The 18,121-nt window shown below is 35.2% G+C and overlaps 1 protein-coding gene across 1 annotated transcript in view; it reads left to right on the forward strand.

Annotated features, from left to right (window-relative positions):
- Positions 1-18,121, forward strand: part of LOC149939325 (ATP-binding cassette sub-family C member 3-like) — a 174,192-nt gene that overhangs the window by 21,762 nt on the left and 134,309 nt on the right. The window contains exon 9 of the mRNA XM_090179124.1: positions 1,191-1,365. Within this exon, the coding sequence (XP_090035250.1) occupies positions 1,191-1,365 (175 nt within the window). The remainder of the gene's footprint in view (positions 1-1,190; positions 1,366-18,121) is intronic.

The raw sequence follows: 18,121 nt of genomic DNA on the forward strand, positions 1-18,121 counted from the left end.
GAGAAAAAAATGATTTCCAACTTTCGATATATCAAAAACCTACACACTCTAAAAATTATTTAAATTACAAGTCATCCCACCCAAATATCATAAAATTAAGCATTCTAAAAAGTCTAAAACAAAAAATTGAAACAATATCAGATAACCCCATAAAAGATAAAGAAATATATTCAAAACAATTAGAAAAATGTGCATACCCAAAAAATCTAATCGAAGATATCTTTAATTCACACATAATAAAACAACCTAAAATACCTAAAAATTATGAAAACATGCTAATCCTCCCATATGTAAAAGGAATAACAGAAAAAACAAATAGACAATTAAAAAATATAAATATAAATTTAAAAAGTAAAAAATCAGAAACAATACAGTCAATCCTTATAAAGAATAAACCTAAAATAGATAAAAATAACGAAACCGGTATTATATATAAATTAACTTGCGAATGTAAAAAATCTTACATAGGCCAAACTAAAAGAAAGTTTAAAATAAGAAAGGATGAACATAAAAAATGTATAAAAATGGGTGACAAATATAACGGAATTGCAAACCATATATGGGCGACAAAAGGGCATAATATGGATTTTGATAACGGTGATATTGTTTTTAAAGAACAACATTATTTTAAAAGAGATTTTAAAGAGGCAGTAGCAATTAAAAATATGGGAGAATTAAATTTAGACAAGGGCAAAATTTGTATTAAAAATTGGGGAGACCTAAAAATTAAATCATAAAAAACTTATTTGTATGAGAAATGTTAATCTCTGTATCGAAAATTCCACAATTGGTAATTCAATCTGTAAAATTATTCAGTTTTCAAAATACCGCTTGACGAGGGGTCTCGAACCCGAAAGCTTCGGAAACATGTAAATTTTAACTGTTTTTAATAAAATCAAGAATACCATGCATGAATATCATGCTTCAAACAACTATTAAATTAATGTAATCCCTATATTTTACGTAGTAGTGTCCTGCAATTTATATTTATTTTTATTTTCATTTTAGGTTTTACAGAGCGTTTGAGTTTGAATAGTCTTAAACAGTTTTTAAAGACTTGTCTCATGTCGCTAAAGAGCTAGAATTGTTATAAGGTTTCGCGAACAACTAAGCGCTCCTTTTAAGATCTAGGCTGAAAATTTCAGATTCAACTAATTCTTATTCACAACGTCTTTACTTTATCTAAATAGATATTTAATGGAGTACGCGTCGAGCGAGGAACCAATCTGGAAAGGTGTGTTCTACGCAATTCTCCTTTTTCTTTCGGAGATCATAAGGCTTTTATTATCCGAATTCCGTTATAAACGTTGTTTCAACTTGTCCTCTCGTCTGCGTTCATCCATTACGACCGCCATCTACAAAAAAGTAGGTTTAGCGTTTACTGGAATTTCTAATAAAGTTTTACTTTGAGCTCAAAATATTGTGACTTGGATCATTCTGAAAGCAATATGCCGTAAGAGTAGTCAAGTTTTTATGGATCGTGTACTATATATAGTATACGAGTCATTATAGGCTGGTGTCGTCCATGTGTGTGTGTGTGTGACGGCACACGATAGATACATGGGGCCAGGTGCAAGAATTTAACCCATATAGTGGGGACTGAACCTATAAGTGGGGACAATTTCCGGTCCCCACTTGCAGTAATAGTTAGAATTAGTTAATTAGGCTAACTATTACTCAAAAAACATTTTAACGAAAGTCCCCACATATGACCTACTTGCACTTTTTACATTCAAACTGGGGTCTTTGTTGTAAACACAGATCCCATAGATGGCGCCAGTATATAAATTGCACCGAAGTTCCCAAATCTACGAAAAAAATCTTATGTCATCTCCTGGACGTAGATATGGGGACCAAAAAATCGATTTTAATTACAAATGCCATAGATAGATGGGGTCAGGTATAAGGTCCCCACGTATGAGGCCACACATATAAAATACACTTATATCCCCATGAACAAAGAAATTACGGACCTTCCTTATAAATTTCAGACAATGTTGCAGATTTTTTTTTAATTTATCGGCAAGCGCGCTCTCCTTCAATTTCTGACGCGCCTTATTTCAAAAAATCTATAGTCAATTACCAGTTAATACAGGGTGTTTGTTTGAATATCCGCTTTACAAATCTACAATTGTCAACTTAGGCGTCCGAAATTTTGGGAACTATCTCTTATAGTGTTGTAGCTGTTCTCGTGAGCGTTTGCCATAGACAACAGTCATATTTCTCGGAAATACAGGGTGTTTGCTTTTCTATTAGCTATTTAAATCTACAATTTCAACCTTCGGCGCACCAAATTATGAAAACTATCTCTTGGTACAGGAGCTGTTGTTGCGGGTTTTTTTTAAACAACAACCTTGGATAAAACTTAACCTTATTTGTTTAATATCCTTAAATAAAAATTAACCGAAAATATCTTTTTTTTTATATTAATTTTTCATATCCATGGATAATATCCTTAAACAGTTAAACACATTTTTTTCCGAAATTTTGGTGGTTAGTTTTTCTGTTTAATCGAGCTCTAATCGACAAAAATTATATTTATTTGCAAAATACAGGGTGTTAGTTTATATGTCCGTTATACAAATCTACAATTTTTTGCAATTAACTTTGCTATATTTTATTGATTTTGGTGTAAAAACTATTTTACAAACGATTTAAATATTTGTATATGGGTACCTCAATGGTCTTTTAATCTGACATCCGGGGACATTTTAAAAGTCACACATTTCATAACTATCTATATATAAATTATTAAGATAGCCTTATAATATAAAACAATTTTGTGTTTTAGAAATATTTATATTGAAGTAGGGACTTTCACAATCTGAATAATAGACATTTGGGGACAGTTTCACACATCTTTATGTGTAAATAGATAAATTTTATTGTTTCCAATTTTTTGCAATTAATTTGGCTAAATTTTATTGATTTTGGTGTAAAAACTATTTTACACACGATTTTAAAAATTGTATATGGGAAATTCAATGGTCTTTTAATCAGACATCTGGGGACATTTTAAAAGTGACACATTCGATAACTATCGAGACATGAAATATTAGAAAAGCTTTATAATATAGCAATGTTTGGTTTTTAGAAATATTTATAGTAAAGTGGGGACTTACACAATCTTTATAATCGATATTTGGGGACAGTTTCACACAAAGATAGGGGAAATGTGCTGCGCTCAGTTTAAATTACACATTTTGTAAATATTATTATTTTTTGCACAAAAATAAATCAATTGGAAATCAAATCAAACCACAATTTTGATAATAATAATTTTTTTACAATTCAATTACTTTTATGAAGATTTAATTTTTCGTCATTTAAGTTTCGATTTATTAAAAGTGATTCAATCATGATTTAAACAGTTTTTAATGTTAGTTAAATTTTTTTAATGTTAGTTCAATTATGTTATTTCAGATTAAATTATTTTTAACGCAATTATATTCCTTTTTCGTGAATTTTACTTTATTTTTAAAATTCATTTATTCACGATTCAATAATTTTTATGACGATTTAATTATGATTTAATCATATAAAAAGTTTTAACCACGATTAAATAAGATATAAATTATTTTAATTGCGATTAATTACTTTATTCCCGATTTAATAATTTTTATCACGATTGAATCTTCCTAATCACCATTTAGTTATTAGAATTTGTAATTTAAATTTTTTCACTGTTTTATAATTTTCATTGTGATTTAATGCTTTTTCCTCACTTTTTTAACAATATTTAACCATTTTAATCACAAATAAACAATTTTATTAAGATTTAGTTAATTTGAACGATTGAATCATTCGAATAATTTTAATTAAGATGTATTTATTTCAAGAAGTTTTTATTTTGTTTAAATAAAATTAAATTACGGAACCATGAAAAAATCTATTGAGGTCCTAATTTACGATTACTGGCGCTAACCCAACCATAAAAAGTATGTAAACGGAATTTAGTAGTAACAAATAGTTGCGACATCTATCGAGTACATATTGAACAAATGTAAATAAAGTAGACCCCAGTTATATGGTGAAATGATCTTAATTCCTTAAGGTCCCTACATATGAAGTTAACGAGTTCTTTTTGCGTAAAGAGTGTTTAATTATATGCCGTTTGGCACTCAATTAACTATCAAATTAACTATTAATTAAGCCTATGTTTGTGCGGTCCCCACATATCCATAAAGCATACTTGGTACTCACTTGTCCATCGTGTACCGACATGTGTGTGTGTGTGTGTGTGTGTGTGTGTGTGGGTGTGTATGTGTGTGTGTAAGCACTACATTACAAGTGGGGACATCGACCAGATTTTTCCGTACAGCACTGGGACTTATGTCACTTATGGGGACAAAAATGATGGTCCCCACAATTCAAACCTTATAAATTGTTATAAAATTAAATATTTTAATTAAATTGAAAACTTTTGACGTACAAAACACATAATATTCATTTTCAAAGATTTTCCATAAAAGAAAAAACAAAATTAATTTGATTTTAATAGATTTATCAATAAAAATCGAATGTCCTCATTTCTACGTCAAAAAGAGATTTGTGTGTTTAGAGTTAAACACCAATAACATTCTTTAGACACACTTCGATTAACCATGATCGATAAGTGGCGCTCCAAACGAGGCCTACTGGAACTGAAAAAGACACTTCCGGTTAAAGACACTAATTATTATCGGGTCCCCACAAGGTAACTCAATTGCTTTGACGTCACATCCGGTAAAAGACACTTTAAATGAGTCCTCACAAGGTATATAAATATTATGACGTCACATCCGGTAAAAGACACTTTTAATGAGTCCTCACAACGTATATAAATATTATTGATGTGACATACGGCTATTGACTATTCTTTTGTATGTTAATTATTCTCCATAAGTTAATTCCATGTTAAAAAATATGCCTTTGCGAAAATACCGCATACATGTATTAAGTTGACGAAAGCATTATGTTCGCTTTTAATGGGTCCTCACACGGTTGGTTAATTTTGAGAACGCCACCTTTTAAAAAGTAACTTAATCTTTATGTTCGACCTTAATTTTAATTATGTCCGAGGCCCTCGTAAGGTACTCACAACGTCGTTTGACATACGACTAGAGAATCAAAGTTTAGGACCTCACATGTATAGTTAGCTCGAGACACTCGAAAGGTACTCACAACGTCGATTAAAGACTAATATCACACACTATATGAAATCGAACTTAAGGACCTCACATGAATAGTTAGTTCGAGACACTCGAAAGGTACTCACAACGTCGATTAAAGACTAATATCACACACTATATGAAATCGAACTTAAGGACCTCACATGTATAGTTCGTTCTAGACACTCGAAAGGTACTCACAACGTCGATTAAAGACTAATATCACACACTATATGAAATCGAACTTAAGGACCTCATATGTATAGTTAGTTCGAGACACTCGTAAGGTACTCACAACGTCGATTAAAGACTAATATCACACGCTATATGAAATCGAACTTAAGGACCTCATATGTATAGTTCGTTCTAGACACTCGAAAGGTAATCACAACGTCGATTAAAGACTAATATCACACACTATATGAAATCGAAATTAAGGATCTCATATGTATAGTTAGTTCGAGACACTTGAAAGATACTCACAACGTCGATTAAAGACTAATATCACACACTATATGAAATCGAAATTAAGGACCTCATATGTATAGTTAGTTCGAGACACTTGAAAGGTACTTACAACGTCGATTAAAGACTAATATCACACACTATATGAAATCAAACTTAAGGACCTCATATTTATAGTTAGTTCGAGACACTCGAAAGGTACTCACAACGTCGATTAAAGACTAATATCACACACTATATGAAATCGAAATTAAGGACCTCATATGTATAGTTAGTTCGAGACACTCGAAAGGTACTCACAACGTCGATTAAAGACTTATATCACACACTATATGAAATCGAAATTAAGGACCTCATATGTGTAGTTAGTTCGAGACAATCGAAAGGTACTCACTACGTCGATTAAAGACTAATATCACACACTATATGAAATCGAAATTAAGGACCTCATATGTGTAGTTAGTTCGAGACAATCGAAAGGTACTCACTACGTCGATTAAAGACTAATATCACACACTATATGAAATCGAACTTATGGACCTCATATGTATAGTTAGTTCGAGACACTCGAAAGGTACTCACAACGTCGATTAAAGACTAATATCACACACTATATGAAATCGAACTTAAGGACCTCATATGTATAGTTAGTTCGAGACACTCGAAAGGTACTCACAACGTCGATTAAAGACTAATATCACACACTATATGAAATCGAACTTAAGGACCTCATATTTATAGTTAGTTCGAGACACTCGAAAGGTACTCACAACGTCGATTAAAGACTAATATCACACACTATATGAAATCGAACTTACGGACCTCATATTTATAGTTAGTTCGAGACTCTCGTAAGGTACTCACAACGTCGACTAAAGACTAATATCACACACTATATGAAATCGAACTTAAGGACCTCACATGAATAGTTAGTTCGAGACACTCGAAAGGTACTCACAACGTCGATTAAAGACTAATATCACACACTATATGAAATCGAACTTAAGGACCTCATATTTATAGTTAGTTCGAGACACTCGAAAGGTACTCACAACGTCGATTAAAGACTAATATCACACACTATATGAAATCGAAATTAAGGACCTCATATGTATAGTTAGTTCGAGACACTCGAAAAGTACTCACAACGTCGATTAAAGACCAATATTACACACTATACGAAAATGAAAGTTAAGGACCTCATTTGTGTAGTTAGTTCAAGACCTTCGTAAGGTACTCACAACGTCGTTTGACACACGATTATAAAATCAAAGTTTAGGCCCTCATATGTATAGTTCGTTGTAGACACATAAAAGGTACTCACAACGTCGTTTGACCCACGATTAGAAAATCAAAGTTTAAAACCTCATATGTATAGTTCGTTCTAGACACTCGAAAGGTACTCACAACGTCGATTAAAGATTAATACACACACTATATGAAAATCAAATTTAAGAACCTCATATGTGTAGTTAGTGAGGAATCAAAGTTATAATCGACGCTACCTGGTAAAGAAAAAGAACCAATCGCTTTGTGCCTTCCCCCTCTCTACGAAGCTGTTTCCGGTGGCATACATCAACGGATTTGTACGGATTGATCAGTTTTCCCACCATGTGGTTTCGTGTTGTTGGTTTGAACAGTGACTAGCTTAACGCTAAAATAACAATAATTTCAAACTTAGGGGTCTTCATACCAGGGGCGTAGGAACGTTCTAGAAGTTTGAGGGGGCAAAGAGAAACGAAAAGTGGTCTGGATAATGGTTTTGAATTTTTAATGGGGTGTAGCTTCTCCGAATGCATGTGTACTGTTAACTACTTTTTAAATTGGCGGGAAAAGACTGAAATTTAAACACAGTGAGGTTCTATTAACTGTATATGCTTTTAAAATGATAATTTGAGCCTTTTGAAAATTTCCCAAAAAATTTCTAGGTAGGGGCATTGCCCACCCTCTGCCCCTCCCGGTTCCTACGCCTCTGCTTCATACACTCAAAATAGTATGAGTGTAACTACGGTTTGAAAATTAACCACCTGTATTAAAGCCCACCATTTTTGATATTGACATAAATATATTGATTTATTTAGTTAAATCAATAAAATATCATCTTCGCACCCAGGGGTGCAAGGGGCCCGGGCCCCCTTCAGAGAGAAGAAATTAATTTACAAAGCATATTTCCGACTAACGGGTGGACGTCGAAGTTGTCACCCCCCACCCCCCACCCCTCAGAAAATATTTCTGGGTGCGCCACTGGTTTCTATTATTACATATTTTTAAATATATTTTAACTTAATAAGCAAACCTTCGCGAATGTACACTAATTTATTTACAATTATAGTACCGCGTACAATTAATATGTAACTTTGGAAGTCACACGAATTTTTAAGGTACAAACTAAAAATCTAAAAGTTAAAATAATAGACAAATTCTGCAAACCCATTTCTAGGTGTTTACGCGAACGTCGACCAATCTCTAGAACGTTGCAGAAGTTTGTGTTGGCTGAATCTGTCTATTAACGGCTTTTTTTCGGGTAAAAGCAAGGATTCTATATTTTAGAAGGATAGGAAGTTACTAGGTTCCCCTGTTTAAATGGCCTGGCGGGAAGAGCGTGGAGTTTTACAAAAGAGTGACGTAACTTTTAACGCTTTTATTTCCCCTAACGCGAAATGGGCTTTGGCGCCTTCACGAATAGAGATATTTGACCTTGGGTCGGTAATATTTGGAAGGAGCTACTGAGCAGTCGCGCGTTTTCTTCCCGGCGCGAAAGTATAGAATCCTTGGTAAAAGTACCACTACATGCTATAGCCATAAAACATGCATTAGTAGAGATGCGCAATTAAATTTTTTTTAGAGTGGAATGTTACTTTTTCATATTTTAAGCTACCGAACTATGTCGATAAATAATATATTTACTGCGGGCGAAATTTCAATGTAGGCTAAAATGAATTGTGGAAATGTTTCTGTAGAACAGAGAGCCGAATATAAGCGATAGGTAGAAATCTACACTTCAAAAGCTCCGGCCCGAAACAACCAAAGGGCAAAGTTTTGATTCTGGGTTCGCGGGTGACGCGTTATACAGCGAGTGAAAGGGATGTAAAGTGATGACCGTCACAACCAAGAAAACCGTAAAATTTTCAATTTAGCTAAGTTTTCTGGCGTGTTTATATGGAAAATATTTAGCGAGGTTGGGCGTTTGTAGAGTTTTCTGTTCCTGTAGTTTCCCGGCCGCGTTCAACCTGGCTGGGAGATTTTTCCCCCGCGGGTAGACGTTTTTTCGACAGTCGGACCTATTGATGTTAATTATCTCCTATTTTGCGTTTGTTCCATTGTCCCCCCCCTCGAAATTCTCATAAACCTTTTCCGACTAGTTTATGTTAGACCGTTTTAATATTTTATAAAATCGCGTATTTTATTCGTTGTTTTGGGATGAAGCGTTTTAATTCATTATTTCAAATAGTGACTTTTTCCGTTATAGTCTTCAAGAAGAATTCGGCCCGAAATTACCACGTGATAACCAATACGAACAGTCACGTTCTGGAGTATAAACAGGATAAATTCAAAGGCCAGTGTGACACTTTGAAGGCCGACTATGTCCTTTTACGGTTTACTCTGTCTTTTCACGGGAATTTGGCTGCCTGCATGGCACGCGTGCTTTACAGACAGCCGACTTCCGGTAAAGAGACGGAGTACACTGACCAATAATGTAATCGGCCTTTAAAACGATGGTTTTAGGTACCATTTTATTTTGTTTCCATCGCCTCCCCCCCCAAATCGAATCCAAATAAGTCGGTTTTCTTTACACATGTAGCGGTAGATTCGCGCGCCAAAACGTCATTTCGAATTCCATCATTTTACGAGCCACACTTTATCAGTTGCGTAAATACCACCGGGTTTGGCAGACACGTTTCCCTGGGCCCCCCAAAATTAGGGACCCAAAAATCTATAGTGTTTGAAAGTAATTTCTTCGAAATATAAATACATAAAGACAATCGTCTTTTATTCGTATCCCATAACACGTAGCCTGTGATAACTAAGGGGAATGTTTTGAACTGAAAAAATCTAAAGGTCTATCTCTAACTGAATTCGGTTGATGTAACAACGCGTAATGACGAATGTGAGATACAATTAATACAAACTTTATTTACAAAAAGAGAAAAGTAAAATGTTACAAAAGGATGTCTACAAATTAATATTCGCCGCGACTGTTTTTATTAACGAACAATAATAGTAGTTGCAGTTGTCATTCCGAGTTCACGGGAGATAATTTTGGGTGCTGTTGGTCCGTTGCTGTTTTAGCGTGATTCTGCCTTTTTCCCTCCAATTTAACAAAAGTTAGCTCTTGAAAGATGCTTTACAAAAGGTGGGGCAATATTTTCAAAAAAGCGAAGGGGAAAAAACCCAAGCCGGAGTGAGCGCGACTGAAGCTCGACTGAGCTAACACTCCGGTTGGTAAAGGGGAACGAGCGTCTGATCGTCACAGTGGGCTGAAGAATGTGCCCGCGAAAATCGGCGTTGGAAAATGCACGCTTGTAAACTACAAGGTGTAGGCTTTTGTCGCAAACGTGTAAAGGGTGATACATTTATATATATATATATATATATATCTAGATTCACAAATCAAATTTATAAAAGAAAAATAGTAAAAATAAAAGGGGGGGAGGTTTTGTTTTAACATAGCCCTACAGTTCATCATATGTTTATTTTCATCCACACAAGCACCACACATTTATTTACTTCGTGTTTTCTGCTATTCTTGAAAGTGATTATTTATTTTTTAAATTCATGGAAAGGCTCAGCTTAAAAAGGTGTTGATTGAGGGCCATTTATTTCAAGTTTAACCCCGGGCCCAAATTCCTATAGTTACGCCACTGCATTCTATACTTTTTTCGTTCAACGTTAACCCAAATTTATGCGACCAATAAATGTTCTCGTATAAATATAATAATTTTTTAAAGAATTTCAGTTTTGAATGCCAGTGGCGTAGCTTCAGATTTTGGGCCCGCCAGCAACTAGACTCCTAGGGCCCTTACCCATTTACCGTTTAGAAATCTATGTAAACTATGGACATAAATTCAAATGGGTCCCCAAAGCCCATGGGCTCGCCCGCATTGCGGAATCTGCTTCCCCGTATCTACGCCACTTTTGAACGCTCCGATGACGTGGCCACTTCAGCGGCATACTATCATAAACTTACATCTATTAACGTAATAACGTTCACGTTACTTATCGTATGTTTCTTATGGTTAAATGAAACTATTAATATTTAAAAAAATGGTTATCAAATGTAAACAAAATTACGAAGAACTTAATTAATCCAAATAAAGCATTGCACAAAATAAATTTTATATACTATCACCATATATAACATAATTACTCATAAGTATGCCACAGTATCTTTATTACATTCAAAAATCTTCACTAACGGTTTGTTTCACTATGAACCAGTAAAAAGGTGAACTACGTTAGATTTTAACCTTTTTATTCATCCTAGTAATTTTGGAAGTCACACTGTTGGCTACTAACATATTTATTTCAGCCAATGGAAAACCTCTAAATTGAGAAGGAATTTTTTGCGTCGGAATTTTAGTCAGCCCAATGTAGCTTTATTGAAATTTATAAACTCGCTCGGTTTGTGCGGATGAAGCTAAATAATGAGTAGTTTAGAAAAATAAAAGGGTGGGGAAAATGACCAATACGGTTCAGTGATCGCTTTCCAAAATGGAACAAGTAGTCGAAGTGGGATATTGCACCAGCGTTTTTAAAACCCATACCGAGCCTAGAAGATTAAGCCTAGGCTCAAAAGAATCTGCAAAGACTCCAACCTTGTAGATGCCCCAGAAAAGCTCAACCTGAATTTCAACTATTTTTTCCAATAAACCTGCTTCTTTTATTTGACAATGCAAATTTATTTTAGAACGTGAGTCTCCGAAAACGTCATTAATTTGCAATTCATTGCATTAACAGCACCGAACACTATATTGTATCTCATTTTAGCTCCTAAGCCTTGGTTGTTCAAACAGGTTGTTAACTAAAGTAATGGCCGTCGATTTATCAGACGTAGAGCTAATTATACGACGGCATTATCGGCATTTGAGATTCGATGACGTCAAATATTACATCAAATATGACGTCAAATATTACGTAGAGTACGGATGACGCAATATCTGGGAAACAAACCGTTAGTGAAGAAATAGAGCTTGTGGCATACTTATGAGTAACTATGTTACATGTGCTATCACTGAAAGTAGGGCCCTCAGTATTATCCCACCGCTAAATTAATTATTGATAGTCTGTATCGGCAATGACCGTATAAATCATTACATCCTAAGAACTAGCAGCTATTTGTTAGTTGAATCATTATTTTTTTTTGTTTCTGGAGGTAATTGTGTTCCTATTTGAACACTAAACGCGCTTTGGCGCGTATATAATGACATGAATTAAAAAAATTATCAACGGATTTCCGGTTTTGGATTCTCCGATTGCCCAAACCCCCGGCGACACAGTTTCAATAGCCGACATCGTTACTTAACAGTTATTATGTTACTTATGCTTCAACGCTAATTTACATAATCGGCTTTTTATATTGCTAAGTTATCATAAATTTTGAAGAAAAATGGGGAAAAATTGGAATGAAGAATGTCAAAAATCACCCTTAGAAGTAACATATTGTCTTAAAATACATTTGCGGCTGTTAGAATTTAAATTGGAAAACCGTTGGTCTCCCACAAAGTTCTGTTTTCATTAAAAGGGACATTGAAGAGAGACCTACTCGATTTAAAAACCCTCATTCGGTCGTTATTTTGACTTCACAACGAGAAGCGACCGAATGACGTATTTTAAATTGACCAGAGGAGTCTCGTGAAAGTCCCTTTAAACACAACACCTTTGTAACCATCCAAATTTCACAGAGCCTTCCTTTTTTTATCTAGCGCTTCGAAGTAGCTCTAGATTATTCTTTAGGGTGGATTGCCACGTCTTGTTAATATTTTAACCTACCGAACTAATTATTTCTATAAATAATATATTTACTGCAGGCGAAATTTCAATGTAGGCTAAAATGAATTGTGTAACATTGTCTGTAGAATAGAGAGCCGAATATAGGTGAAAGGTAGAAATCTAAACTTCAAAAGCTTCGGCCCGAAACAACCAGAGGGCAAAGTCTTGATTCTGGGTTCGAGGGTGACGCGTTATAGAGCGAGTGAAAGAGATGTAAAGCGATGACCGTCAAAACCAAGAAAACCGTCAAATTTTCAATTTAGCTAAGTTTTCTGGCGGGTTTATATGAAAAATATTTAGAAGTTGGGCGTTTGTAGAGTTTCCTGTTCCTTTTGTTTCCCGGCTGCGTTCAACCTGGCTGGGAGATTTTTTCGCCGCGGGTAGACGTTTTTTCGTCAGTCGGGCCTATTGATGTTTATTTATCTCGTATTTTGTGTTTGTTCCTTTGTTCCCCCCCCCCCCCTCGAACTTCTCATCAAACCTTATCCGACTCGTTTATGTTAGACCGTTTTAATATTTTATAAAATCGCAAGAGGTGTGCAAATACCATTTTTTGGGGATCGAATCGAATATCAAAAATGTTTTTCCGAGGTCAGTCAAATGCCAAATCGAATATTTAAACCGTCAAATGATTTGGTCGAATATTTTTAGGTCACAAATCCAGGCCAGTTAACTGATCAAATACCAAATAATATTTCGAATATCAAATAATTCGTCTTATTGGGTTTTCAAATACCCAAATAGTTTGCACATTTGTCAAAAAAAAATAAAAAGTTATTGAAATCACAGGACGTTTTACTAGCAAATAGCAAAATACTAAACCAAAAGTATAATTCTTATTTTATTTATTAAATGCTCAGTAGCGTAACTATATTGAGGACCAGGGTGGAATTTGATAAAGGTGCCTCATCCAAACATTTTTCAAACTAAAATCAGAGGGCTGAGTATTCTCCGTAATAAGTGTACAAGTAGAGCTTCGTCTGTACTAAATTGATTACGTATACTAGGTGTACTAAAGTGATTCTGTAACTGATCCCAATTTTATTCGTTTTCCTCCAAATGACGTATTATACGTAATCCAATGTATTTAGTTTTATCCACACAGGTAGATAGAAAATATGTATCTATCGTTACTTCAATTGGTGAAAAACGAGAAATTACAAGGTTGTTGACGCCCTCGAATTTGTAGAATTATGTTATTTTTATTTAGTGAAATTTATACAGTAGATTAATTATCGTTCATAGATTTTCGGGGTCTTTACCTTGAGGGGCCCAGGAAAAAGTATCCGCCTAGCCCCGTGGAAGCAACGCTACTGTAAATTCTTGACTTTACCATTCAAATAAGTTCAAAATTTTAAACAAAATGCAATTTTTAATCACAAAGTTACTTTAACCTTTCGCCCAGTTTCGTTTTAGTTTTACTTCGTTATTCTAGAAAATTCGAAAACAAAAAACACGCCAATAATCTAACCAATTATAGGTGCTAAAATAAATAGCTTCTTCCTTTCGCCAAGAAGTGTTAATACACAGACTATGGACTTGCAAGGTACTCTTTATACATAATCCTTGCCGCTGTGGCCTAAAGAGTTGTCAGAAATAAAGAGTAGTACGAAATTTTCATTACATTCTCCTTTGATGGTCTTGAAACTCAACAAATTTGAAAAAGACCCGCGGTTATTCGACCAGTTTGCAAAACTATTTGAAAATATCAAATACTTTTTCCTTCGCTATTCGAATATTCGACTATTTGGTCAGGAAAAACGAATATTCGCGAACGTTTCCAAGCGCTATTCGAGTCGACGAATCGAATATTCGATTTGGTATTTCGATCGAATTATTTAGTATTACCAAAAATTTTGCACACACCTAAAAATCGCGTGATTTATTCGTCGTTTTGGATGAAGCGTTTTAATTCCTATATTCAAATCGTGACATTTTCCGTTATAGTCTTCAAGAAGAATTCGTCCCGAAATTGCCACGTGATAACCAATACAGGATAAAATCAAAGGCCAGTGTGACACTTTGAAGGCCGACTATGTCCTTTTACGGTTTACTCTGTCTTTTCACGGGAATTTGGCTGCCTGCATGGCACGCGTGCTTTACAGACAGCCGACTTCCAGTAAAGAGACGGAATACACTGACCAATAATGTAATCGGCCTTTAAGTAATTTTTTGCCGAGAAGGCCTAATGAAGCGTATTTTCTTTAATAAAGATTAGTGTCTTTTCATTTTTTCACGTTTTCATGGTTACACAAACTCAGTGGCGTAACCAGGATTTTGATTCGGGCGGAGGGCGCCATTGAAAAAAAAGTAAAAAAATAAAAATATTTGTACGTACGACCTTACGTTTCGTGGGGGGGGGGGGGGGCATGGTGCCCCCTGGCTACGCCACTTCACAAAAAACGTTTATTTTAAAATATTTAAGCATAACTTAGGGGCTAACGATTTACGTATAAGCAAAGTACCACGTAGAATATGCAGTTTCAAGGCACACGTAGACCACCTGTAAATCTCAAAATTAGGCTAATGGCAGCTTTTACAATTTCATTTCGCGCGTGACAACACAGCTACATTTTGTGAAGGAAATATCATGCAAATAAGCAGCGCCGTAACCAAGGCGGCGGAGGAAGCTCCGACCGTGTCCCCCTCCATGAAACGATGGTTTTAGGTACCATTTTATTTTGTTTCCATCGCCTCCCCCCCCCCCCCCAAATCGAATCCAAATAAGTCGGTTTTCTTTACACATGTAGCGGTAGATTCGCGCGCCAAAACGTCATTTCGAATTCCATCATTTTACGAGCCACACTTTATCAGTTGCGTAAATACCACCGGGTTTGGCAGACACGTTTCCCTGGGCCCCCCAAAATTAGGGACCCAAAAATCTATAGTGTTAGAAAGTAATTTCTTCTAAATATAAATACATAAAGACAATCGTCTTTTATTCGTATCCCATAACACGTAGCCTGTGATAACTAAGGGGAATGTTTTGAACTGAAAAAATCTAAAGGTCTATCTCTAACTGAATTCGGTTGATGTAACAACGCGTAATGACGAATGTGAGATACAATTAATACAAACTTTATTTACAAAAAGATAAAAGTAAAATGTTACAAAATGATGTCTACAAATTAATATTCGCCGCGACTGGTTTTATTAACGAACAATAATAGTAGTTGCAGTTGTCATTCCGAGTTCACGGGAGATAATTTTGGGCGCTGTTGGTCCGTTGCTGTTTTAGCGTGATTCTGCCTTTTTCCCTCCAATTTAACAAAAGCTAGCTCTTGAAAGATGCTTTACAAAAGGTGGGGCAATATTTTCAAGAAAAGCGAAGGGGAAAAAACCCAAGCCGGAGTGAACGCGACTGAAGCTCGACTGAGCTAACACTCCGGTTGGTAAAGGGGAACGAGCGTCTGATCGTCACAGTCGGCTGAAGAATGTTCCCGCGAAAATCGGCGTTGGAAAATGCACGCTTGTAAAATACAAGGTGTAGGCTTTTGTCGCAAACGTGTAAAGGGTGATACATTTATATATATATATATATATATATATATATATCTAGATTCACAAATCAAATTTATAAAAGAAAAATAGTAAAAATAAAAGGGGGGGAGGTTTTGTTTTAACATAGCCCTACAGTTCATCATATGTTTATTTTCATCCACACAAGCACCACAAATTTATTTACTTCGTGTTTTCTGCTATTCTTGAAAGTGATTATTTATTTTTTAAATTCATGAAAAATGTGTTGATTGAGGGCCCTTTTTTTCAAGTTTAACCCCGGGCCCAAATTCCTATAGTTACGCCACTGCATTCTATACTTTTTTCGTTCAACATTAACCCAAATTTATGCGACCAATAAATGTTCTCGTATAAATATAATATTTTTTTAAAGAATTTCAGGTTTGAATGCCAGTGGCGTAGCTTCAGATTTCGGGCCCGCCAGCAACTAGACTCCATGGACCCTTACCCATTTACCGTTTAGAAATATATGTAAACTATGGACATAAATTCAAATGGGTCCCCTAGGCCCATGGGCTCGCCCGCATTGCGGAATCTGCTTCCCCGTAGCTACGTCACTTTTGAACGCTCCGATGACGTGGCCCTTTCAGCGGCACACTATCATAAACTTACATCTATTAACGTAATAACGTTCATGTTAGCTATCGTATGTTACTTATGGTTAAATGAAACTAATAATATTTAAAAAATGGTTATCAAATGTAAACAAAATTACGAAGAACTTAATTAATCCTAATTAAGCATGGCATAAAATAAATTTTATATACTATAACATCACCCACTATCATTGTAAGTAGGGCCCTCAGTATTATCCCACCGCTAAATTAATTATTGATAGTCTGTCTCGGCAATGACCGTATAAATCATTACATCCTAAGAACTAGCAGCTATTTGTTAGTTGAATCATTATTTTTTTTTGTTTCTGGAGGTAATTGTGTTCCTATTTGAACACTAAACGCGCTTTGGCGCGTATATAATGACATGAATTAAAAAAATTATCAACGGATTTCCGGTTTTGGATTCTCCGATTGCCCAAACCCCCGGCGACACAGTTTCAATAGCCGACATCGTTACTTAACAGTTATTATGTTACTTATGCTTCAACGCTAATTTACATAATCGGCTTTTTATATTGCTAAGTTATCATAAATTTTGAAGAAAAATGGGGAAAAATTGGAATGAAGAATGTCAAAAATCACCCTTAGAAGTAACATATTGTCTTAAAATACATTTGCGGCTGTTAGAATTTAAATTGGAAAACCGTTGGTCTCCCACAAAGTTCTGTTTTCATTAAAAGGGACATTGAAGAGAGACCTACTCGATTTAAAAACCCTCATTCGGTCGTTATTTTGACTTCACAACGAGAAGCGACCGAATGACGTATTTTAAATTGACCAGAGGAGTCTCGTGAAAGTCCCTTTAAACACAACACCTTTGTAACCATCCAAATTTCACAGAGCCTTCCTTTTTTTATCTAGCGCTTCGAAGTAGCTCTAGATTATTTTTTGGGTGGGTTGTCACGTCTTGTTAATATTTTAACCTACCGAACTAATTATTTCTATAAATAATATATTTACTGCAGGTGAAATTTCAATGTAGGCTAAAATAATTGTGTAAAATTTTCTGTAGAATAGAAACCGACTATAGGTGATAGGTAAAAATCTACACTTCAAAAGCTTCGGCCCGAAACAACCAAAGGGCAAAGTCTTGATTCTGGGTTCGAGGGTGACGCGTTATACAGCGAGTGAAAGGGATGTAAAGCGATGACCGTCAAAACCAAGAAAACCGTCAAATTTTCAATTTAGCTAAGTTTTCTGGCGGGTTTATATGAAAAATATTTAGCGAGGTTGGGCGTTTGTAGAGTTTTCTGTTCCTGTAGTTTCCCGGCCGCGTTCAACCTGGCTGGGATAATTTTTTTTCGCCGCGGGTAGACGTTTTTTCGTCAGTCGGGCCTATTGATGTTTATTTATCTCGTATTTTGTGTTTGTTCCTTTGTT

The sequence above is a fragment of the Leiobunum rupestre genome, chromosome 6 (genome assembly GCF_980474605.1).
Source record: "Leiobunum rupestre chromosome 6, qqLeiRupe1.1.hap1, whole genome shotgun sequence".
NCBI lineage: Eukaryota > Metazoa > Arthropoda > Arachnida > Opiliones > Sclerosomatidae > Leiobunum > Leiobunum rupestre.